This window comes from Enoplosus armatus, chromosome 12 (assembly GCF_043641665.1).
Source record: "Enoplosus armatus isolate fEnoArm2 chromosome 12, fEnoArm2.hap1, whole genome shotgun sequence".
Lineage (NCBI taxonomy): Eukaryota > Metazoa > Chordata > Actinopteri > Centrarchiformes > Enoplosidae > Enoplosus > Enoplosus armatus.
In genome coordinates this window covers 10,402,747-10,427,768 of record NC_092191.1, presented here as the reverse complement: position 1 = coordinate 10,427,768, position 25,022 = coordinate 10,402,747, and the positions used below count along the sequence as shown (strand labels likewise).

At 39.0% G+C, this 25,022-nt stretch overlaps 1 protein-coding gene across 1 annotated transcript; it reads right to left on the bottom strand.

Moving 5' to 3' along the window:
- Nucleotides 1-2,263: 2,263 nt before the first annotated feature.
- On the bottom strand, nucleotides 2,264-8,649 carry plek (pleckstrin). The gene is made up of 9 exons (XM_070916103.1): nucleotides 8,526-8,649; nucleotides 5,382-5,537; nucleotides 4,983-5,164; nucleotides 3,975-4,066; nucleotides 3,662-3,846; nucleotides 3,399-3,503; nucleotides 2,960-3,043; nucleotides 2,787-2,856; nucleotides 2,264-2,634 (listed from the first exon to the last, which is right to left on the bottom strand). The coding sequence occupies exons 1-9, from the start codon at nucleotides 8,565-8,567 to the stop codon at nucleotides 2,495-2,497; spliced, it is 1,056 nt and encodes a 351-aa protein (XP_070772204.1). The 5' UTR covers nucleotides 8,568-8,649; the 3' UTR covers nucleotides 2,264-2,494.
- Between the last annotated feature and the right edge of the window lie 16,373 nt (nucleotides 8,650-25,022).

The window sequence follows — 25,022 nt, the reverse complement described above, 5'->3', positions numbered from 1 at the left end:
GTGGAATCCATAGCTTATTATGTCTACTCTTCTAAAAATACAATAATTTGAACATTTACAAAGAATCTACATTTACCAGACAAGTTAGTTAGTTTTGCATGTACACGCACATATGGTTATCAACATTAATGCAGCCATTATAGTTCCCTTCCATCAAACATTTATATCACTAATTGAGAAAACCTTTTTTGAATCAAGAATTACATGTCTCTGCCCTCTGTCTGGGCTGCACTGTAGAGCTGCCAGAGAAAATAACACAGCTGTGTAAGCAAGCCAGTGGGTGATTTGTGCCCATGGGTATCGCCACAGAAAAAGGACAATGTTTCCAAGATTCAATATGCCTTGTTGGAGCAAACAGCGTATTGGTAAAAGGTGACAAAAAGGTTAACATCTGCAAAAGAGGTGTTTGATCAAATCAAAGTGAAATTAAAGGATGATCCTGGTTTATTAAAACTTGGGTCTTGTGTTCATAGTTTCATCACACACATCATTCTTTTCAGTTAGGATCACATTATAGTCACCAAAGTAATTTGGTGGCAAGACAAATGAGCAGTCAGACAATCAGAGAGGCTGTAATCAAGCCAACAGTTTAATCAGATTATCTAAACAACTTGATCTAGAGGTACCGAAAGAGAGTGCACCTGAAATGTCATTAATAATCCCTAATGAGAACAAGATGATACAACTTATCTTATCCTGATATAATACATTTGACTTGTTACACCGGAAAACTGCATACTACTTCGGCAAGTACACTCGGTCAAAGGTGAACCAGGTAAACTGTGATAATTTAGTCAACAGTTTTACCATTTGGCATTGTTTTCTCCTCCAAATATGTGTGGCTATCCTGGGAGTTTCTTTAAAACCTGTGTGATTGTCTGAGTGCATGTATTTCTTTGCCTGTCTGACCTATATTTCATGATCTCAGCAAATCTTTTGATAAATATAATATTGTAACCACCAATAGATATACCAATATGACCAATATATGGTCAAAACTATGGAAATAAGCCCCAAGTTGTAATAAACTGGAAGTTGGCCTTTAATTATCTTCACTTCAGTTGTCATCCCTTTAAACAGCTACTTGACAGAAGTGTTTTAATATAATCATACTGTAGCTCAAGTCAGTCATTTTTGTCACTGATAAATTCTCTCACAGATGCAGCCGCCTGTCAGCCACAGGGTGACACTGAACCGTGAAGGCGAGATATGATTCACGCTGAGTTCATGCTCAGGAACTGAGTGTGCTTGTATGATAGCTCAAACTTTTGAAAGACAAGTGAACAAGGAGGGAATCAGAAAAAACTACATTGGGCAGAACAGAAGTCTTGAACCAAAAACACAGAATGCCTCTTTCCTTGTCACCACTTTTTAACTGTCAAACTTCCTTTTATATTCAAACAGACGGTTTTTAAGTGCTGACTTTTTGAAAATTAAAAGATGCAACAGCTACATAATTCTGAACAATTGTATATCGTGTATATTTGAAGATGATCACAGATCAGTCCTCTGAAACAATAGCTGCCATAATGACTTCTATGAAAACTAGTTACAGTAATATTAGTCCATTTGTCTGGTTAGTGAGTTCTCTTAAAGTCATGAAAAGATATAACAGTAGCACTCATACGATAATAAGGGTTAATGTCTTGAGCACAACAGGGCAGTACTGGGGTAATAACATTGTACTTACAAAGGAAGTAGCTTGTGGCAATGATAAGGAGGTTTCATTCTATAATAGCATTACAAAGTTTCAAGGTAATAATGGGACAAAACATCATTAAGCCATTCCTACAATTATTGTAACTATTTAGTGAGAGTATTATTACTAGTATTAGTACTTTTATTATCATTATTTATCATTTTATTTATTTATTATTATTGACCATGTTACCCTAATGAAAAGCTAATCTGATTTTACAATGATAGACCTTTAGCCTGAAATAACCAGATTATCGCAAACTGATGAACTTATTATTAACCTGTTATTACCATGATATAACAGATTTCTGTTCCCATTCAAATGTAAGACGCTTTCCCAGTATTCCTCTCGTGTTTTTGCTGTAATATTGCCTTTTTATAGAAAAGAAACTCTGATACTACCAAAATATTGTCATGGTCATTACCAAAATATTATCAGGTTATTAAATGTGTAATTACCATTGTGCTATTAGCTGTTGTTCCCATATATTACTTAGAATGTAAAGTTGTGACAATGTTGTGACATCGTTTGCATACCAAAATATGGTGATAAAACATTACACTGTTAAATTTAGACAGTTTAACTTTTATTTCTCTTTAATTAGTTACTGCACAAAAACATTGTGACATTAGTTTGATAGTGTATAGAGGAGTGAAACTTGCCAGTTAGTCTAGAGTGACTCAGCACTACATTATGATAAAAATTCACTTAGCCGACACACTGTAATGTAATTATAGACGTTTGAAATGTGGGATTTTAAAATCAAGATATTCCACACTTGCTCCACTGCTCCTGTTATTTTCCACTTTTTGACACTGCCTGTATTGCTTTGATCCACTCCTTTCTTTCTTCGCCCGTAGCAGCTTGGAGGAAGTAGTGAGTCTCATCTGAGGTGATGATCTCAAAGAGGTTGCCATCAATGTCATGTTTTTTGGCTGAAACCGGCAAGAGATGTGGAAAACCAGTTAAAAGGGATGAGTTGAAGAGAAACTACTGACAGTAAACAGCAATTATATTTCCTGGTCACAGTGTGTCACGGTTGGGAAGCAACAGGGTGTGTGTATCCTGTGACAATGGTGTCACTCACCATCGGGCACATACTCCACAGCTGTCACCACAGACCCACGGAGATGGATGGAGCCCAGAGGGTCATCCCCCTGACACAAAGAAAGGAGACAAAACAAGGCAGAAAGTTGGAACAAGAAAGATTGTGTGAGTAATAGAAACTCTTATTTCAGCTTAGTAAGTAAGTACATTTACCTTTGTAGGATCATAATAATGCAAATAAGCAGGATCATCCCTCAGTATGAACTTTCGCACCTTCCAGTTTTTTCTCCTATGTCCCTGTGATAAAATAACACAGCATGCTTTATCTGATTAGCTGAACAGTACGAAAAAGAAAACATGGCATTGGTGTCAAGCAAATGTGATGGAGACTTCCTCTTTCACATCATGTGACAAGTTACTTGGCTTATTGTAATAACAGAGGAAGTTTTCACTTTCCATCACAACATTGCTGTGTGTTATTTATATCTACATGTTCGTGAATATTATATCATGAATCAGATACTTGTGAAAAGTGTGATGTTTTGCACTTTTGCAAGAGGTTCTTGTTATTATAGTGTTTACACCTTATAAATCAACATTGTAAAGGTATGCAGTGCAACAAAAACACAGTGACACTTTTTCTTGCTCTCACCTGTTTAAGTAAACAGCCCTGTTTTATGATGTTTCCTCTGAATTCTTCCTTCACAAGCACATCTTCATCACTGGAGTAGCCTTCACAGAAGAACCCACTGTCTGCCTGCCACAAAGCACACACACACCATACGTAAATACGTAAATAATCTTAGTTAATCGTATTGAAACTGACTATGTGCCAACATTTGCCTAGCTGGAAAAAGACATACAGATACACATGATTTGTTACATAGTAGTTTTTAAACACTCAGTTGAACTTACAAAGTAATAAAGAGCGTTTGTCTGGTCTAAGAAGGCTGTTTGCTCTCCACTCTCTGCTCCTTCTTTTGACAGGTCACCAGCAGGCTGGAGAAAACCCTCATTCAGGAGCCCTGTTGCTAACATGAGGGCCTCAGGCCTATTTCTTGCTTTCTCCTTTGAAATCAGCCACTCTACCGCTGTCGCACCTGTGCAAAAGTAGAGAAGGAGCAAAAAATTATGGGACTGTTAGAAGATTAGAAATAAAAAAACTTCTTCCACACCTACAACATCAATAATAAAATAAAATAAATTAATAAAATCAAGCCAACAGTACCAGCGAAGCAGTGGTTGAAGACTCGATTCTCCTGCTCCAGTCTTAACTCTTTTACTCCATCGTCTTGGTCTTTCATCAGTGTGTACAGCTCACTGAGAAAACACAACGTAGACACTGTCGTCATGTCTTGCCATTTATCATTCTATCACTAAGCACAAGCAATTCACTAAACCCCAGTGACTGGCAGGTGAGCATGGGGCTCTACTTGTAAGAGCCCACAGTGGTGAACAAATACTTTGGAAGTTAGTGTCTCTTTTTTGGCGTTTCCCAAACCAAAAGTACAAGAGCAAAATTGTAAGGAATGGATCAAATAGTGTGTTTATCTGCTCTCACACATGACATCAGTTAGTCCTCATCCTCAAAGCCTTTTCTCTTGCAACTTTAAAAGTAAAACATCTGTTTCTTGTCCATGTATCATTTCCTATAATAAACTAATCCAAACCAGGTTATGTTGGAATGAAATAACATTCTGATCTTACATTTTTCTTGATAACACTTGTAATGGTGATGATGCTGACTTATTGTCTGGAACCTGTATGCTTTAGCCTCAGTCTTTTAGCATAATATCATGTGTGTAGCCGTCAAGTACATATTTAAGACCCCTTTCCATGTTTCTAGTCAGCCACAGTGAGTTTTCAATTAACTCACAGAGTTACCGGTGGCTTAATTAGCAAGCAAGCTACAGCCGATAAAATCTGCCAGTGACAGTGACAATATCGATAGTCGAGTGCTAGAAGCCTGCTTTTGTCTGCCTCTGTCTAAAATGAAAGACCCATTGTGTCAAAAAATGACTAAACATTTCCAGTGATCTGTCCCCATTCTCGCACGGCACATACGTAGTTTACAGTGAGAATGGGGACAGATCACTGGAAATGTTTAGTCATTGACAAGTGTACAACAGTTACAAAGGGGAGTGGGCTAAAGGTCAATTCTGAGTATACAATGAATCCATGCATTGATCTTGTCAAATGATTGTTTCCACCATCAAGAAGACTTTACAGAACATACGTCAGGTTGATTGTGTCAGGTAGGCGAATGGAGCGTCTTGTGGACTTCCTGGCAAACTTTCGTCCCCCCTGTAGGCAGGTAATGGCTCTCTTGATGTCCTTGACCCAACACTCTCTCTCCTCCACATGTGAGGCTTGGAAGAAGTGATCCTGCTTCTTCTCTGTAGTAATCTTGAAAACCAACTAAATGGAGCATTATCAGTCAGTCTCTGTTATACTTTCTGTTTCCCCTTTCATATGAGGGAAATCAACAACAAACACAGCTGCTAATTTGGAAGAAATTACTTAATTTGCTCAAATGAATCGATTCTTCAAATTCAGTGTTTTAATTCCTAAACATTAACTGTAGTCTTGAACACTGTGACTAATATTTCAGCAGGTATGCTTGTCATTTTCTTACCGCCCTCTTGCCGAAATCCTGGCAAGGACTGACGAGAGTGGCTCCCTTTAATGGAATCATTCCTTTCGGAGAGCGGTCTGTTTTCTTTTTATAGAATTCCACCCCATCTTCTGACAGCACCACCCACACTGCCTTCCAGGAGTTTAGCACTGTACCCTGAAGATCAATAAGACAGGTGACAACTGGCCGCCTTGAGCAAAAGTGCAAAAGTATTGGTCGAGGAGTTGTAGTTGTTACAGAGGGCATGTTGTACATTAACTGAATATTTTAATTTACACCTATTCTAACATGTCTTTGTCATCACTAAAGATTCTCATGTCTGATATCCTCCTCATCTTCTCCCTTGTCCAAATATAACCATCAGGAATAGCACCGTAAATCACAGTGACCTTCAAATCCGAGGTGGAGTGCATGGCTTTGAAGGTCACCAGTTCAAAGGTAAGAAAGTTTCACATAAAACAAGAGAATTAACTTTATGTTCAGATGATGTAACGTGAAAAATACCAAATTAAGTTTTAGTTTGACATGAATTTGCCTCTATAAATATTCCCTTTGCTTTGTGTGTTGTCTCACACACACTCACTCACATACAGCCTTTAAAAATGAAAGCAGACAGCTCTTTCGTGATCAGGCACCATTCACCAGCTACATGACAATGCAGAAATGAATCTAGTTAGGCATTCTGGTAATACATATGGGGAAGATAAATCAACCCTTCTCAGGAACTATTTGTTTATACTGTACATGTTCCATGTTCCATTTCGCTTGGTTTGGTTTTGAACTAACTATCATGCTCTGTTGAGCTTGCAGTGTCTGCGGCTTCCTTCACTCCCTCAGGGAACAGAAGCAGGTTGTTTAGCCCGTGCCTTTTTCCAGCGAGGCAGGCTTTTGAGAAAGTATAACATTTAAAGTTTCATAACTTGTGTTAGAAGTCTTCCCAAAATATATCTGCTGTGAAACACATGCCTTCAAGCAGAGTGCAGAATTGGGGCTGTTCTCACCAAATTCAACCATGTAGAGGATAAGTAATATATCAGAAATATGTAACAGTATAGTGTAGGAATATTAGCGTTTGCCTTCTGGACAGCTGTAGTCCTCAATCTTGTCATTCATGTACCACTGTACCATTCATATTTTCTTTCAGACATTGTGCACAGTAAACTCTTTTTATGCAACACAGATTTGTAAAGCCATGTGTATGCCATTAAATTGTGCATGCATGCATATATCTGATTTCCACTCCCCCAGGTGTCAACACCAATCTGGACTTTTCATCTCTCAATACTTTCTGAGCTCCCTACCCAGCACACAGCAAACTGATTTGTTCCCATGGGAGACGCACCACTTTGAAAACTATTCACAAATATATTTTCATTAAACATTAGACTTACTAGTACTAAATCAGCTGGGCACTGTAGTTTCTAGCAAACAATACTTAAACAGGAGTAAATAACGCATATGTTAGGGACTATTTTCAACTGTGGATTACTGCACATTTGGTGCTCAGCAGGACAGTGTAAAATAAACTACAGAGCCCATGTTCACCCTGACACAACTTGTCACCAAGTGCAGCAGTGTGGACAGTTTTTGGACTACAATGGAGATCTTTGGCAAAGAAGAATGAGCCACTGTATACCAGGGTCTGACTAACCAGACAACAGTTATTAGTCAGATCAATTCATTGTTGACAATAAGAAAAATGTAGATTATTACAAGCCTTATCCTTTAATGTCCTTATCCTGAATGTTTTTTTGATTTACAGAAATTAAATCAACAATTGAAGAGGACAAGGCACTTGTCCATCATTGTGAGCCTTTACTGCTGGATAGGTTTTTAGTTTTACCCACTTCTTGCCTTGAGCACAGTGTTTGATTGTATTTTTATTGACACTCCCACAATATGTGATGAATGGACATAGACGCGCTGTTAATCAACTGTTTGCATAATATTTGTGTGGCTCCACCACTCAGTCCATGAAGAAGAAAGGTTCTCTGACTATGCCTTAGCCATCTTTAGGCATGACCATTACGCACAGCTGTGGCTATTTATGGCACAGTGTCATCAGATTATTCATAAAATAAAACACATCAGCCATGATATCTCAATCATCATCAAACAAGAGAGATTTAGTTACTGTACATGCACAGTGAAACAGAGTTTACAAAGTGCTTTACAAATAAGGACAACATGAAAGGAACATATGGGGTAAAAAAAAATAAGTTGTGTACACACACAATAAGCACACACATTGATTAAAATACAGTTTATAAATGTTCCTTTGGTTGGCATGTTAGGTGTGTAGAAAGCCAAAAGTCACACTTGGCTCGATCTAGAAAAACGTACGTGCGTGGGTTTGAGGTGTGAAACTAGCACATTCTCACATTACTTTCTTATTTGAAATAAGTTTCAGTTTAAGTGTAGGATATGGCTTATGTGTTGATTTTGGGCAAACACACTGTTTATATGTCTCTTCCCTGTTGTTCATGAAATGGAATTTGTTTTGTTATGTGTTCGGGGATTTCACAGTATATTCATGGCATATTGAAAAGAGACAGCATTTGTTTCAGGTCACAGCATTCTCTCCAAGTATAAATCTGTTTTATGTCGAATAAATGGTGAAACACAACCTACAAAACACATTTCTTGTTTTACTCTTGGTTCTGGACAGAAGCAGGAAGTTGTATTTTTGTTGCAACTGTGGAACAGAAGTGTGTAGTTGCATATTATGCAGCAACTTTCATGTAACATGCACATTTGTTCCACTAGGTGCTGGTTTGATTTGGAATGTTCCTTTTTACCAGTGCTGTTTGTCCAGTCCAGATGTTTATTTATTTTTGTCACAGTTTGGGTGACTGGTGCACTTGCATCTCCTCTTGGTTCACAAACTCAAAAATTGTACTTTTATAACAAACCTTTTAGAAATCCAATACGTTCTGCAATTCCACATCCTTTGACACACACTTTTCTTAAGTATTTTTTCATGTAGATGTCAATTCAGAATGTATCTACTTTTTGTTGCAGAACCAATCAGAAAGTTGTCAATTCTGTTACAATATTGTTAGTGTTAGATTTGTGAAAAACACGTTCAAGCTCTGTAAATGCAATGCGAGGAAGCAGATAGTATTTTCTTGGAGTTATTCTTACCTTTTTCACCAAATATCCCTCTTTAATCTGTTGTGGCTCCATTACTCTGCTCTCTGCTGCTGTCAGCTGCAATTTTTGTCACTGTTAGTGACTGTCAAAAACATTTCCCACCCAATCCACCTACTCTCTCTCTCTCTCTCTCTCTCTGTGCCTCCCTGACGAAACCACAAACAGACACACACAGATACACAAGCAGGAAGTTGTGCTGATGGGTGTGTTACGCCGATGAGTGGTCAACCAGCTTCCTCTTCAATGTGATATTATTAGTTACAGCTACTGCTCGGCTGATGTCTCTAAACTTTATAGTGTTAAGGTAACACTTGAAGTATTGGACTTTTCACTGCAGTTACAGTAGAACTCATCTCTTTAAATGTGTCTACTAATTTAAACAGAGGAGGTTGAGCTGGAAAAGAAACACAGTGAAGCACATATGGAGCAACTGTCAGATGATCTTACAGTAAATGTGCCCCAACTTTAACCACATTCACATCTAAATTAAACTTTTTTCTGCTGTGCCATATGAGGTATTGAGATATTGAGTAATTTCCTTTACTGGACCTTTATTTCCTTATTTACATTTAGAGCGCTTTCTTATTTAATTGTATTATACTCTTTGAAGAATAAGAATAACTATGACAAAATGATTTAGCTAAGGGTGGCTACATCACAACAGCTGACCTGTGTCAGACTTCAGTTGACCTATTTTCGGCAACACAAAGGTTCCTCTTTTCATAATTGCTCAATGTGGCTAAAGTGTGTTGTAGTTGTAGTGAAGTGGACAGGCTGAATAACGACAAAAACGTACAAAGTTGCACTAGAGAGAAGCAGGCAGTAGAGCAATGGTACCATAAGACTTAAGAATAAGAACATTCTGTATAATACAGTATCTGTTTATTAATTATAGCGATGGAGATGCTTTCTGATTTTTTCACAGTTGTAGTCCCAACTCTTAAAAACCATTTAGACTTGCTGGACTGTCACTTAGCTTGAGTTACAGCTGAATTCACTCACTCCTTATCAGAAGCACAGCATGTAGTTTCACAAACTGTGAAACTGTGTGTCACTTCATGACATGAAAGGAAGTCTTCGTATCTGAGGTGTCGGCTCTCATCAGTGTGGTGGCCCGGCTGTTTGCCTCAGTGGAATAACTCAAGATTCAACAATGAAATGATATGGCAGGGATGAAACACTGGGTGCTACGTGACAGAACGAAAGGGTGCAGGTTTGAGTTATTTTGGAAGATTGTGACTGAATTGATATCTATGGTACATATTTTTCTTTATTTCACATACCATAATAATCTAATACATCATACGGCACAATATAATACAACTCTTTTTACACATGCTCTACTTTCAGTTTATTTTGATTCTCCTTATTCACCTGTATGAAGTAACTTGCAGGGGGTGGACACAATAACATGATGAAGATACTGATGTTTACTTTCTGTTTCATTTGTATCAGAGGCCTTGATGATTCCGTGAGAAACAGTTTGTGGTGATGTTGTTCTGGGATGATGTGGCTTCAAAACCCGGACATAAAATCAACACCTCTCCAATTCAAACAGTAATCCGCAGGGATGGCATGGACCGATAAGGACATCAGATACAACAGTTTATTCTTGCGATGTTGTTAATGTTCCTCTAGAGGGTATCATAAACACACATAAGCTGAAGGACATCTGGGAGGCGTGCTGTACAAAAAAAGAGAATGAGAAAGAAAACAAAAGGCTATAGATGGGAATGATTAGTCGAAATGAATGAAATATGTAAATGCCTCATAAGTTAGCACAAAAATAAAATGTATGTGTATCTCTGTTGGTGAAACTACTTTGGAGGGGTTTCATTGATTGTGTATACATCATACTGAAGCAAAAAAAACAAGCTGATAGAATTATTTATAAGCTGTCTCATGTGGTCAATAATCTTCCTAATGGAAAGAAGGTTTAAACTAGCTGCATTTCATGATAAGACCATACTATTAAAAGTCACCTTTTGATGATGATCTCATTCCTATAAACACGGATCACGGGGACGTTCTCTATGACCGTGACGTTCATCAAAAGGGACACTGGCCATACTGTTTATCTGTCTGCCTTGGATCATGCTTTCCTCTTGCCCATGCTATGAATAAACATCAAGGGGGCTGGTGCTCATGAGTTTATTGATGAATCTTGGGGGGAGCAAGTTTCATTAACTGTCTACTCGAGACCAGTTGTCAAGGACGTCTACAGAAAATAACAAAACACTTAACCCTGGTCTTAGACACATAAAGGTGCTATAACAAAAGCTCACAATCAAAACATCCATTGACTTTGTTTGACTGAAATCATGTCTCTCTGTCTCTCCTCTTTTTATCTACATGTGTTGTTTGAAGCAGTATTACGAGGATGTACTGTACATCCTGGGAATAGAGAGAAGAAACAGATCTGTTAGCACTAAGCTTGAAGAGGAGGCAAGGAAGGTACTGTAAGCATGATGAAACTGGAGAAACAGGACATCTACCCTAAAAAGAAAACCCACCCGCTCTCTTCCAATCTCACAAACCCTTTTCACACCTGAAATGACCTATGAACATCCATTGTCAAACACCTAGGAGTACTCATGTACCATGACCATTATTATAAGGTACTGTAAGTTTCTATATAATATATGAAATACTGTGTCTCCTGGTGCGTTAGTATAGAGTTTGTATCATGTACAGGTGAATATCCTGTGGTGGAAAGTCAACCAGACCTTTTGTTGTGTGTCTCCCACTCTTTTCTGTACAAATGTAACACTTTGAAGTAAAAGGTGAAACCTCTTGACTGAAAACCACAAAGTCTGAGTTAATTTTGCTTTTGCAAATAACAACATTTTACTTCAACTGACAATTTTGCAAACTATTTAAAATGTTTTTGTTTTTTTTATATTCCTTGTGACTGATTGATTTGTTTGTGTTTCTATATTAACAATGGATCACGTGACCACTTGCATATTAAAGGAGTCGCTCTTAGTGAAAAAAACCGCAGAAAATTTATCATCCGACTCTGTAGTTCCCCTCATCTCTACTGAGTTTTTTAGCATCTTACAGGGCATTGTTTTGGTTCACTCGCATGAGTGTCGTTTCCAGCCACAGCAGGCAACTCTTTACGGTGAAAAAGCTTTGATAAACCCACTGTACTAACCCACCGACTAAATGCATGCTAGTAGTGCTCCCTATCTGCTACTATGTGTAAGTAAGCAACTGTTGCCTAACAAGTTTACCATTAAAAGGGTGATGATACATCAGTGTTGTGTTTACAGCATGTTTCTGCTGCCCCCAAGTGGGCAAATGTATTAATTAGTACAGAAATTAGTACTACTGTACATTAAAGTGCTTGTTCTTTACTTGAGTATTTCCATTTCATGGTACTTTATACTTCTAGTCCACTTCCTCCACTACATTTATTCAACAGCTGTAGCTACTACGCAGGTTAAAAACATGCATTCTCATAGTTCAGTAGTTAAGAATTAGCTCTGCTTATAATTCATTAGTAATAATAATCCAGTAATATAATATGTATCGTCATATAACACTTTCACATTCCGCATTACTGTATTAGCAGTAGTGGAAGAAGCTGACTGCTTGTTCCACCACTGCTAATACAGTAACAGCAGTGCAGTTCTATGTTGCTCCACTTTGGAGATCACTTCCATTTTTCTTCCTCTCTTTCCTCAAAGTGAACACAGCAATAAATACTGCATGTGTTGTTCCTCCTGCTGCCCCACCCTTTGCCATAGCTCTTGTTTTGCTGCCCAGTGATTGAGACATCTTCATCCCAGTCCTCTGTACCTCCCAAGCACCATCAATAATTCTGCTAAAGAGTGCACTGAGCTGAAAATGGGAGGGGAGGTTGGGGGGGACAGTTGATGGCTTTTCCATGGCACACTCAATCTCTCTACTTCCTTCAATTCCCGTTGTGCTCCCACACTTCCTGACATGACCTTCTGCAATGTTGTTTATCATTTTGTACTGTATGGACAACAGGTACACACAGCAGGCACACGCCCTTTAGCAGTGATGTAAAGCAGGTACTCTTGAACAGCTGAAGGTTCTCAAAAGGGCTTTTATTTGCTTGTTTTATATTGCAAAGAGCCATGAGCTGTAGCCATTATTAATCAGTGAAAAGGTTGGAAAGTTACCATAAGCCAAAGATAGCAGACATTTTTGAAAAATGCATGATGGAATTTAATTAGTGCTTGAAAATCATAAAGTGTATTAAAAACCTGTCAGCCTTTTTAAGATTTAGAGCCATTATATCATGATAACTGATATAAAAAAACAACAATGTTCGTCCAATAATATAGCATATCACCAGTTACTGTAAATGAGTTGCACCAGGCATTTTCTGAAGATGTATTAGATTTTGTCAGGGACTGTGTACAAAAAACATTATGACATGGAAAGAACAGCTAACACACTTACTACTGTGCGTAGATCTGGGAAGTCCAGCACTGTGTTTCAGATTCAATCTGAAAAGTTATTCTTCATTTCACAAATTAAGAGTCTGCCTCATACATACTTTCATGAATCACACAGAAATGTAAAACAACTTTTTAGGCTGAGACTGATGGCACTGGCCGTCCCTCGGGGCGTCACAACGTTTGTCTGTTTCCACACGTCCCACTGAGCCAATCCCTTATTTGAAACTCAGATCTCACAATACCATTTGACTCAGACATATTTTTGTGTAGAATGAAAGATGAATTATACTCGCTCACTGGGAAAAGTAATAACACCTCCCTGACTGGTCTTTGCTACATTTTTTTCCCATCCTGCCAAAGGATCATGATTTTTTTAAAAAGCTGATTGTTTGCATATTGGAAGTCTGTCATTTTGACACATTTTATGTGTGATAATATGGAACACATTTTATGAGCTGTCTGCGAGCATCTAATGCAATTCAGTCACTTGGAATATTTGGAGAAAACCTTTCACACACACACATAAACAGTTTTATAATGAAAAGCCAATTCAGAATGATTTAAACAGTTTTATTTGCCATGCTAGCTGCGTGGCTCTACAGATGGAATTGTTGGTCAGTTGGTCCACCACTTTGGTCCAGACTGAAATATCTCAACAACTATTTGATAGATTGCCATGAAATTGATGATTTTCCCTCTATCGCCACCATGAGGTTGACATTTGTGGCTTTCAGTGAAATGTCTCAACAATTTTTGGATGGATTGCAACGGATTTTGGTGCAGACATTCATCTTCCACTTAGGATGAATTGTAATAACTTTGGTGATCCCTTAACTTTTCATCTAGCGCCATCATCATCATGGCAAACATAAATGTTACACCTGAGAAAGCATAAAATCAGCGTATGTTGGCATTGTGAGCCAGTTAGCATGCCAAAGTTAGAAGTTAGCTCAAAGCCTTGCTGTGTATATGTACAGCCTCAAGTGGCTGTAGACCCTTGTTTAACTGTAAGTATTTACACTAACAATTAGGACAAAAGATAACTATAAAATGGACAATTACTCCCAAAAAAACAACACAATACAACCAAATAACATAACAAACATCTTGCAATGTATTATTACTAATGTAGTGTCAATAGTAATATCAGACAAAACAGTACAATATTCCTACCATACTGGACTAAAGTCTTTTATCATTCATCTTCATACAAAAGTGCTAAAGTACATCCACATCCATTCTTCTCTATGGTGAATTTTTCTCTAATTACCTTTTGATTCAATCATCAGTAAGGGTGTAAAATAAAATGGGAGATAAAGGGCAAAGACATCAAGTTCACAGCCTGAATTGACAACAAAGTGAAATGAATGAGCTGCTGGAGAAGATGGCCCACTGTGGTGGGACTAATAAACCTACAGGCTAGTTCAGGAGGAGGAGGCTCCTCCATCTGCCAATTAAATGAAGAGGAAATTAATGGATAAACTGTTTCATTGGGGATCAGAGAAGAGTGATGGTACTGTGAGCCCTGCAGGGAACTATGCCGCATCGCAGCCATAACCACCGCCACCCTCGTGTTGTTAACAGCCTCGAGGAACATGCAAACTTATTTATCCTCATAATTTTTTTCTAATCTCTCTCTGCGCCGTTGCCAGCAACTCCGTTCAAGAGTTTATTTCTAAGGCAAAACCTATGCTAATGTGATCTTTTTTACAGTATATTTGCTCTTATCCGTCACCTCACACCTGCTTTGCTATTGGGCTATTTCTGCTCATTATTCTGGATTGGACGACTGGGTGCACACACCAGGTTATGGCTTCAAAATTTTGGATTTTCAAATGATTACATTGTATCTGTGACTAGTGCAGCCACACAGTAGCAACATCAAATGCAGAAGCTGAAAGATTTTGAGTGCCTTCATGTGCCTTGTGTAAACCTTTTAAAAGATATTGATTTGAGTAACAGCCCGGAGCAACTGAAGTGATTTCTCCTCATCGTCGGACCAAAGCACTGATGAGGCTTATCCATATGTCTGCCTGTTCAATCTCAGTGCCCTGAAGATTGTTTTCTATTTCTCCGGCTTTTACATAAATTATATTTGATCTGTAGTGCTTGCCAACACCTGTGGATGATGTTGCCGTGTTATGCCCCTTTAGCGCCTTAAAATGGATGCTGACATTCACGCGTTTGGCTCCAGGCTTGTGCCCACATCATTAGTGTACAAATGTTGAATTAGTTGTTTTTTCTTAAAGCTGGGATGAATGATTGTTCCAGCTGTGCATCCATTTGCCTCAGGCCTCGATCTCTCTTTGTTTGAGACATAAAAACAGATCACATTCAGTCTCCGCACCGAGTGAGATATGACTCTGACAACCCCTTTACATGTTCTATAATAATAATAATGCCACCCCAAAATAGATGGTGGTGACCATTTACTTGTTCTCTACAGATAAGAACTACTCTGACATGTTACATAAAAAAATCTGGAATCTGTATTAAAATGCTTTGTAACATCTCTATTGTTGTTGATGATCTAGTTTGAATTAAAGGTGGGTATATGTGGCTCCATGAGAGCACTGGCATGGAAATGATGTGTTTTGATGGGAAGGGCTGGCTCGCTCCTGCTCTGGGGGACAGAGGGTAGCAGGGAGTGAGAAGATGCCAAACAACAGACTGAGGCAGGATATAAATCAAATCTCTCTGGAGACAATAGGGCTCACACACACACACATACACACCATGTTTTCTGGGGTCTGCCAGAGCTTCAGTACCTCAGCCACCAGGTTCGTGACTCGATGGGAACAGAAGCATGCAAAAGCGATTACAACAGTAGGATTGTAATTAGGATGAAAAGCATTGGAGATTTGATTTGAAAGAAATTTGCAGGGATAATAAGGTATTGTGGTGGAAGAAGAATTCACTTTAGTCAGAATTGCTCTAGTTTATAGGGTCAGACAGTAGTGCGCATTGTGTTTTAGCTTTACTGAAAAACTAAACTAAACGAATCAAACAAAAGACTACAGTTGAAAATTTTAATTACACATGAAAGCAGTGTCTCCACAGCCTTGTCCAAATTCTTGGATCCTGTGACGTCGCTCCCACTCTGCCTGCTGCGGTTCTGTGTGTGTTTGGGTCAGGAGCCAATAGGCAGAGCAGGGAAGGACATTAGGAAATAGTCCACACCTGAGTGGCTTGGGTCTCAGTCTATTCGAGCAGCTTAATTTTCTAACCACAGTATCTTACCAGGCCTCCTCCAGCCAGTTTGATGTAAGGTTTGTGTCTTTGTCTTTGACTTTGTTTTATTTTAAATTCAATTTTTTTTTTTATCTCTCATGCCTTCTCTTTTCTTCTCACAAATTAGGGGCTTGTCCAGGATGGATGCTGCCACAAATGACCTGAACCTGCTCCCTCTCCCCAGACGAGAGTCTAGCTTCAAGGAGACTAAGCTTAATGGTGCATTTGGGTGTCCCTCAACAACTTGCAACGTCAAACATTTCAAGTTTATCACCACGAACCTGCCCTCAAATGAGACAAAGTGTAAATACCACTGGGACAAATTTCATGATATTCGACTTTACAGTTAGCAGTCTTGACATTTCACTTCAATACATGTTACATGACTGGCAAATTGTGTACTATTATTGTTAAATATATTCACACACTATAAGTTCATTTTTTTCTTGCCAAGAAGAAGAGGCAGTGGAGTGTATGACTTTTGTCCAGTATTTACACCTTGCAGTGGCTTTTTGACTGGCTAAATTCACATCATATTTACCTGTAATTGATGACCAAGTGAATGTACAGTATGTGGTATTTCCTAACTTTACAAGTAGACAGTTTTGTCCGGGGCAAATGACAGCAGCACGTCTTGTCTGCGATTGTAGAAGCCCTTGAAATGAGACAGGCCTTGTTTGCTTGTTATGATGTATTCACAGCATAAATGTCCATTTATCCATTTTCCACTGATTGTCAAGGTCTGTCTCTCCTCTCAGCCTTATCCTAGGGGATTCCGAGAGGTTTCCAGGCCAGATGGGACACGTAATCCCTCCAGTGTGTTCTGGGTCTGCCCCAGGGTCTCCTACCAGTTAAACCTGCCCAGAAAACCTCCTTTCCTTTAAAGTGAAATAGTAAAGCTGTCATTCTGTTCTGGACAAAAGACTACAGGCAAAAGTAAAATAAAGTGAACGCTATGAATCTCTTTCAGTCTGTCTTAGAAAAAAAGAAACGGGTCCATCAACCAGCACTTTCTGGATGGTTATTGCAGCAACATGTGAAAGATGGAATCCAAAATCCTTACGGGAGTCCACGAACACTGAGCTCTGAGGTTGACATCCTGCTTCCAGCAGCGTTTCAAGTGGTGCATTTTGTGGTGCTATATAAAACAAGTATTTATTGACTGCTTCCTTTCATTTTAAAGGGCATTTCAAACTAAGTCTGTGTAAGCTGAATCAGAATCAGAATCAGAATCAGAATCAGAAACTGTTTATTGCCAAGTAACATACATTACAAGGAATTTGCTGTGGTCTGAAGGTGCTATTGTTTTGATAACAAATAAGTAGAATATAAAAGCTAAAATAACAATAAGAATAAAAATAAAAATAAGATAAGATAAATAACAACAGTGCAGTGACCAGAATAAAGTAAGGTGTCCAGATAAAGTGTCCAGTAGGGGGTGAGTGCGTTAATGTAACGCAGTGGGGACAGGGGTGATGTACGTTAATATAACGTATAGCTTGTGGTAGTGTTCGGGGGGGTGTCAGTGAGAGTTTGTCAGGTTGACTGCAGAGGGGAAGAAACTGTTTTTGTGGCGGGAGGTTTTGGTCCTGATGGACCGCAGCCTCCTGCCAGAGGGGAGGGGGTCGAACAGATGGTGTCCGGGGTGGGAGGGGTCGGCAGCGATCTTCCCTGCTCTCCTCAGGGTTCTGGAGGAGTACAGGTCCTGAAGAGATGGGAGGTTGCAGCCGATCACCCTCTCTGCAGAGCGGATGAACAGATCGGAGCGGTCATCAACCCACACTGAGTTTAGTACTGAAAAATGAAAACTTGGAGAAACTCACAGACACATTCTTCAGTTGCATCAATCAAAAAGCTAACAACCAACAACAGTCAACTGAAAGGACATGACTGCTGCTGGATCTAAACTGTGACAGCTGATCTAACAGCTATAGTTAAAGGAATAGGAATTTTATTCACTCCAGGAAGTGACCATGAAATAGTCCGGCACATAACCCCCCATAATACCATAAACTGTTGGTTTTACACTAATCTGTACGGATTAAACAATCAGGATATCACATGTTGATTAGTGAGCCGGCAGATTTCGTTACTAGAGCCAGGCTAGCTGTTTCTCCCTATTTCCAGTCTTTGTGATAAGCTAAGCTAACCAGCTGCGGGTGGTAGCTTCATATTTACTGTACAGGCATGAGAGTGGTATCAATCTTCTCATCTCATTTTTGAAAAACATTCCCAAAAAACAATTTCTATACATTATTACTATTTTATGTTCAAAAGTAAGTCACACAGCCTTGTCTGGAGCCCATCTTTCTTTTCAGATAACATCTGAATAACTATATCTATCCAGACTAAATAACTAAAAACCTGCAGCTCTTGTAAGGTTTTTCCATGCGTACATGCAGGTGTTGTTATCATTTGGAGTCGATAGCCAAACGGTATATTTACCCTGTAGTGCATGTCTTCAGTGCCAAAACTTTGGCCTGGCCGGGCACAGCACACAAAGTCAGTGTCCTCAGAGGTTATAATGTGCCACAATACTAGGAATCCAAATCCCCTGACTCCTCCAGCAGCTCCAAAACCTGCCCTCCCCCTGGCTGGTCGATAACAGGCCTCTGTATTTTTAGCTCCATAGTCGTGTCATTGCTGTAAATTAGTAATGCATCACGGTTGGCATGATCAGTAAAAGTATTGTGAAAAGAAAGATATTGCTCCGTAGTTTGTTCATTATTGATAGTACTGTAGATCCATTCATTGCCAGTGGACAACAAATATTATTAAAATATCTTAAATTTCAAATGTACTCTTATGATTTTAATTGTCACTTCCATTAGCAGTGCTGACATACAGGGGTCTCTTCTCACTTCAACTCAAATAAACAGTAAGACACCAGCACTGATTAATTGAAAGTTTCATATTTATGAACAAAGAAAGTATTATCTCATCCTGTGAATCTTCATGCAATAAATACTGTAAATCTTAATTAGCCACAAATCAGGTATTATATGTGCTCTACTGTATAGCCTGTTTACACAATGCTGGAGTCTGTCATCATTAACAGGATAAGAAATGTTTCAGGCACCTTGATCCTCGACCCTCAAGTAGATGAAGCTCACTGCTCTCCTGACACAAATGCAGTTGCGTTGTTGGGAGTTGGGAGTGGGAACCTTTGACAGCCGTGACAGCTTGGTTAGTGCTGACTTGGATGCAATCTCTATAACTGCAGTGTACACAGCACTTAAACATATAGTTACAAAGCCCTTATTCAATGCTTACATATCTGAACCTGCAGCCAAATATTCTCATCCATCTGGAGCCCTTGCACCATCTGGGCAAAGTGTAATTTCAGTTGTTACTTTAGAGATTTTACTCTGTACACTTTCCAAGGAAAATATGAGAATGCTTCATTATATGAGCAGTTTAATTGAGTTCATAAACCCAAGTGTGTCTCTCTTTAATTAAGAAGGCATTTCTTGCCTCCAGTGTCAGTATATACATCGATTCTATTTTGTAGTTTTCCTCTAATTCACTGTTACACCCATATTACTTCAATCACATCTACTTTCATTTGCTCATGATTAACTCATTTGTTTTACTATGATATAATTTGTGTTGGTTATTTGACTTAAATAATGCCAATGATGGATGAAAATAATGGCCGTCTGCATGACTTCCTCCATGCTTTCACCGTCACCTGTCGTCCTCTGGTCCTGACAGTTGCCTAGTAAACAATGTGGAATGGGGAGCCAAATCAGTTGGTACATTCATGACTGACTACCACCTGCCATCGACACACAGTGATTGGCAACCACCTGTCATTGGCCAGGCTCTTGTTTGATTTGATCCTCATTCCAAAATCCATCCTAACATGAGTGCTGCCTCATGCATACCAAGCAGATGGCTGCCTGGGAGGTTAAATAGTTCATTATCCGATTATAGAAGATCATTTGTCGAATCGCCAGCACTAATGATATGAAACAGTTAAGGAAAGCACAAGATTTTTAGTGGCAGAGAGATCAGATCTGGCAAATATTTTTTTACTACAGGCATGGTAACACAGCGAGCACTCACTTTGGGCATATTAACTAAATGTGTCACGTTTTGTTCTGTGCTGCAATATCTGTGTCATGTTCACAGTGTCCAAGATGTTAATTAATTATGAAAAATCACAAGCAGTCCACAACAAGTTGCCCCTGAACTTTTGAAAAGCTAATTGAGGGATGGTTGTTCTTTAACTGAAATATTGTTTGTCTTTCTTCTTTGTATTAAATGAATGCAGCAGTAGGTCAAAAACATGTAATATGGATTAGAAAAATACTATTTTTGTAGAATCTACATTTTTGTTTCATCATTGAATTAATGAACATTCACTCTCTGACATCAATAAATAGACGATTACACACCTGAAGTGCTGTCCAAAAGATTAATTAATCATGGTGGCATTCATTATTGGACTTTAATAAAAAGCCAATACATTTTGACTGCAGGTAACCGGATATCAGGGTTGGTTTAAAAATAAGAATGAAACAGTAGATTTATGCACAAGGATAGAACCAACAGGGCACATGTTACAAAAGATGAGGTGTAGAGTAGCTGGGAAAAAACTGTGACTACATTTCAAATTGCTAGAAAAAAGTGAAAAAGAATGAAAGTAATATCCTTTATGTAAATCAGAGCAGTGTTAGCTCTGTATTCAAAGTCAGATGGATGTGCAGCTCTGGTGGAGTGCTATGAATCATTCAAGCTGTCAAGAAATGTTACTGCATAGTAAAGGAGACCCAGATCTGACATCTTTATCTGCATAACAAGGACGGACAGTGACTCCTTACAGACAAAAACCTCAACATTTCTTTGATGTAATCCACATGTTTTATTCATCGAGAGCTTACTGTGAGATTTGTGGTTTGGCCAAGTGCTGCGTGTTGAGCCATTTGCGTTCAATTCCCCCTGAAATATCTGTTATTGTTTGCGTTTTAACAACAATACTATATCCTTTAAATCTGTTGGCTAATGGATCTGTCAGACAACCACAAATGGATTTGAATTAGATTAAACATCTCTCCGCAGTCGTTGGCCGAACTTCTGATTGGACCAGATGGATTGAGTTATTATGATTAAGCTCAGTGTTTATGGACGAATGATTCCAACCTACCGGACAATCAATAAAGGACACCTCAAGGACCATTTTCATGAGAAGTAGCCTGCGTCGCATAATAAGGTTTCTCCAGCTTCTACCTGGTGATTAATTACATTCAATACTGGTGTTGAGCTTAGTCATTTAGTTTGTGTAGAGAAGCATAAGCTGTTTTAATGCCTGTCTCAGATTCAAATGTGGCTTTTAATCCCTAATAACATTCTCACCTGAAATTCACAAATCTGTCAGACTTAGCAAAACATCAAGCACGTCTCTGTTCGGATATTTTCAATCACACTGTCGCACAGTATATGTTGTCCATCGCTGAAGGGTTCCTCAGATTCCCTCTAGTGCTAAATTGAGCGAGAATCTCTCGTCACTCAAGGGTTCATAGATGGGAAAAAACCCACATAGCACATTTGTTAATATGAGTAATCTGACAAAGTTATTATGATCCATTTTGCCAAAAGTAATACTCAAACCATGGCTGGTCCTCTTGTAGCCTAAGATTGTGTGGCTTTCCTGTGGATGCTGCAGTTTGAAAATAACAAATAAAATATGATTTCATATTTTGGTCCCATAATACTGATAATATGGGATAGTTTTAACATTTCCATACACTCCAACCCACACCCCATGCTTCCATGGTGTCTTTATCTACCTTTATGCTTTGTTTGATGTTCACTATATAGTTTCTATAAATTTCAGATGATGCATGTGTTTGGTTCTTGCATGTGAATTGTTTTGGGCATTTTCACCTTACGTTACATAGCTGAAGAGAGACAGAAAAGGCAAGAGAGAGAGAGAGAGAGAGAGAGAGAGAGAATGACATATAGGAATGAGGACCCAGCCTTAGTTAATGGCTCACCTGGTGCACTCTACCAGGTGAGTGACTGAGTCACCCAAGCCTTGTAGATTTAATCAATAACTGTATTTTACAAGAGTTATTTGAAGTTTTACATGATTCAAATTTGGTGTGCAAGAAATTGATTGGTTTATTTGTACTGTGCGGTTTTTATTCTGAATCAGGATTTATATTATAGCATTTTCCAAGAACCACTTTTACATTTACTCATCGAACTGGTGAAATCGTTTTTATCTACTATTGTTTTTCTGAAAATAAGTAATAACCTGTGACATCCACATGAGAGAGACAGAAGGCCCATTCAGATCCCTGTGATACAGAGCAAATGGGATTCCGCTCTTTGAGTCTTGTGAGAACTTTGGTAAAAAATCTGTGAATTCATCCTCATGAATGCAATGCTCATAAATGTCCCTGATATTCAGAGTAAAATGATACAGACAAACAAAATGGCAACATCTAGGCTCCTTACTGCGCTGTAGAACGAGCTGGAAGAACAAATCAGCATCATTCCAGCAAGCTGCTCTATGAACCTCTACAAATTCATTACATGACCAAACCAAAACAGGCATTTTACATCATTTTTACATTGCATGCATTAAAAAAAATAAGGAATGAATGGAAATCAAGTTTGTGCCTACAGGCTAGTAACACTGACTAAATGAAATATACAAGGATAAAATAATTCTCCAAGGTCTAAGCCTCCTCATATAATGTCAAACTCCCTAACACTATTCATTACATACATATTTATAACAAATGCGGAGAGGCCATTTTACTATTGTTCTCTCCACTATTGTGATATTATTGATTGAGGGTCAATGCTTATAGCCATAGAGTAATTACAGTTTTGCATAACATCATGAGTGTAGCATAAAAACATAAAAGAATCAAAAGTTTTGAATGGGAAGAACATAACCTTAAAATGACATTAAACATAAATTGCTTTTATTTTGAAATGACCACTTCCTTCCTCTGAAGCCCTTTTGCAGGTGAGCTTTAACCCCAGCTCTTCTTCATCAATCTTATTTCAAGAGATTTAAATTTAGTTTTAGGTCTAATCTTCTCTTTCGCAGTATGAAACGGAAGAGCTGAGAAAGGACACTGTTAAAATGCTGATGTATTTGCATCCACCAGGTCAGAAGTTTGGAATTTGCAGATCAGAGCTTACAAGGGATCAGCGTGGGATAAGATCCGGAGATACTTTACCCAAAGGCACTTTATACTTTACAGTCTCGCGTGCAGATTCAGCACTTACATCTAACGCGCCCGACACTGAGGGTGTTTTCACTCTGCTTAGCGAGATTTACAGTAATGACAAATCACAACTGATCTTTCCAATCCTGCCTGATGAATAGATATTATGCAGATTGTCAGCACTTGCAAACACAGCAGACAAAAAACAGTTCCTTCTTACTCAAACATGAACTCAGCTGTAATGTCACAATATTCCTCTGCAGCTATAAATTCTCCTGTGCTATGTAGGAGTGTTTATACAGTTTGATTTAGGCCCTCGCTATCTCATTCTCTACAACGTGTCATTAAGAAGCAACAGCAGGCACATGCTTATTTGTATGAAAGCAACTGCAAATGTCTAATTTGCCTTATCAAATTGACAACCACATTGTTAAGACTCAGTGTTGCAGGTACTGGATTTAACCCTCACGTTTTGTTGACACTGGCTGTACTTCCTCATTGTTTGGAGCCCCACAGACAATACCTGTATGTTTCCTACAGTGTTAAGTTTTTTGAACAAACTGTTAAAAAATATTGAAAATACATTATGTTTAAGATCTCTGATCTCTGAGACCCCAAAAAATAATTCAAAACAGGGTTCGTTAACTGGGTAAACAAAACAAAAAAAGGCAGGCAAACAGGCGGCCAGAAACGGTTGTTCACAGTACAGTCTTTGGGACATGGTGGAAAGTGCGCATGTGCTGGGGAGCTGATTAGGGAATTGGGAACAGGTGCGCAGGTGGGTGTGACAGGTGAAAAGGCAGGAGGACAGGACGGGACAGCAGCTCTGAAATGACGGGAACTGGCGAACTGACAACAGGAAAACTGATTGTAAGCAATATTAAGAACTGGTTGTAGCCAAAACACACATCCTGGAGAGTTTTTTTTTTTCATTTGGCCCGTAAGTTCACAACATTTTTCAGCTGTATATTGAGGGCGTTCGGAGGAGCTCCAGAAGAATTTAAATTAGTTCCGTTTCGCAGATATTTAATTCATCTGATGCTCGGAGTAGAATAACAATATGAGGGTGAAATGAGATGGCAATATCTGCAGGAAATGATAGAACTCAACAAAGATAATTTCTGAAAGTGTGTCGCTAAACCTAAATCCAGGTGGGGGGTTGGGGGGCTGGACATGAAGACATTTGGGAATCCCTGTGTGTGTGTGTGGATAGAACTCCGCAGCACTACTTTGGGTGGCGCCAGAGCGCAAGCTAAGAGGAAGTGGGGGGAACAAATAGGCACAACTAATGGGTTAATCTGCCCGGAGAATCGCTGTATGGCTCCGGCCGTCTCCACATCCCGCTAAATGATGTGTGAATCCTTTCAGCGGGTGGTTGGACTTGCCACCTGTCGGGAATGGTAAACAGGCTTCATCGCTGACATTTTTGTGCAGGCGTTAGTGAAATATACACGGACAACTTTGTCTGACCGGCTGCGCAAGAGAAAGTGAGCCACACGCATAAACTGGCAGCGGTGAGATTATAAACGGAGTCTCTGAGCGCCCGGGAGGCTCCGACCCCTCTCGCTTTGAAGATTAGAGGTTTGACGACGTCTGAAGGACACTAAGAACAGGATTAGGTATTGTGCAGT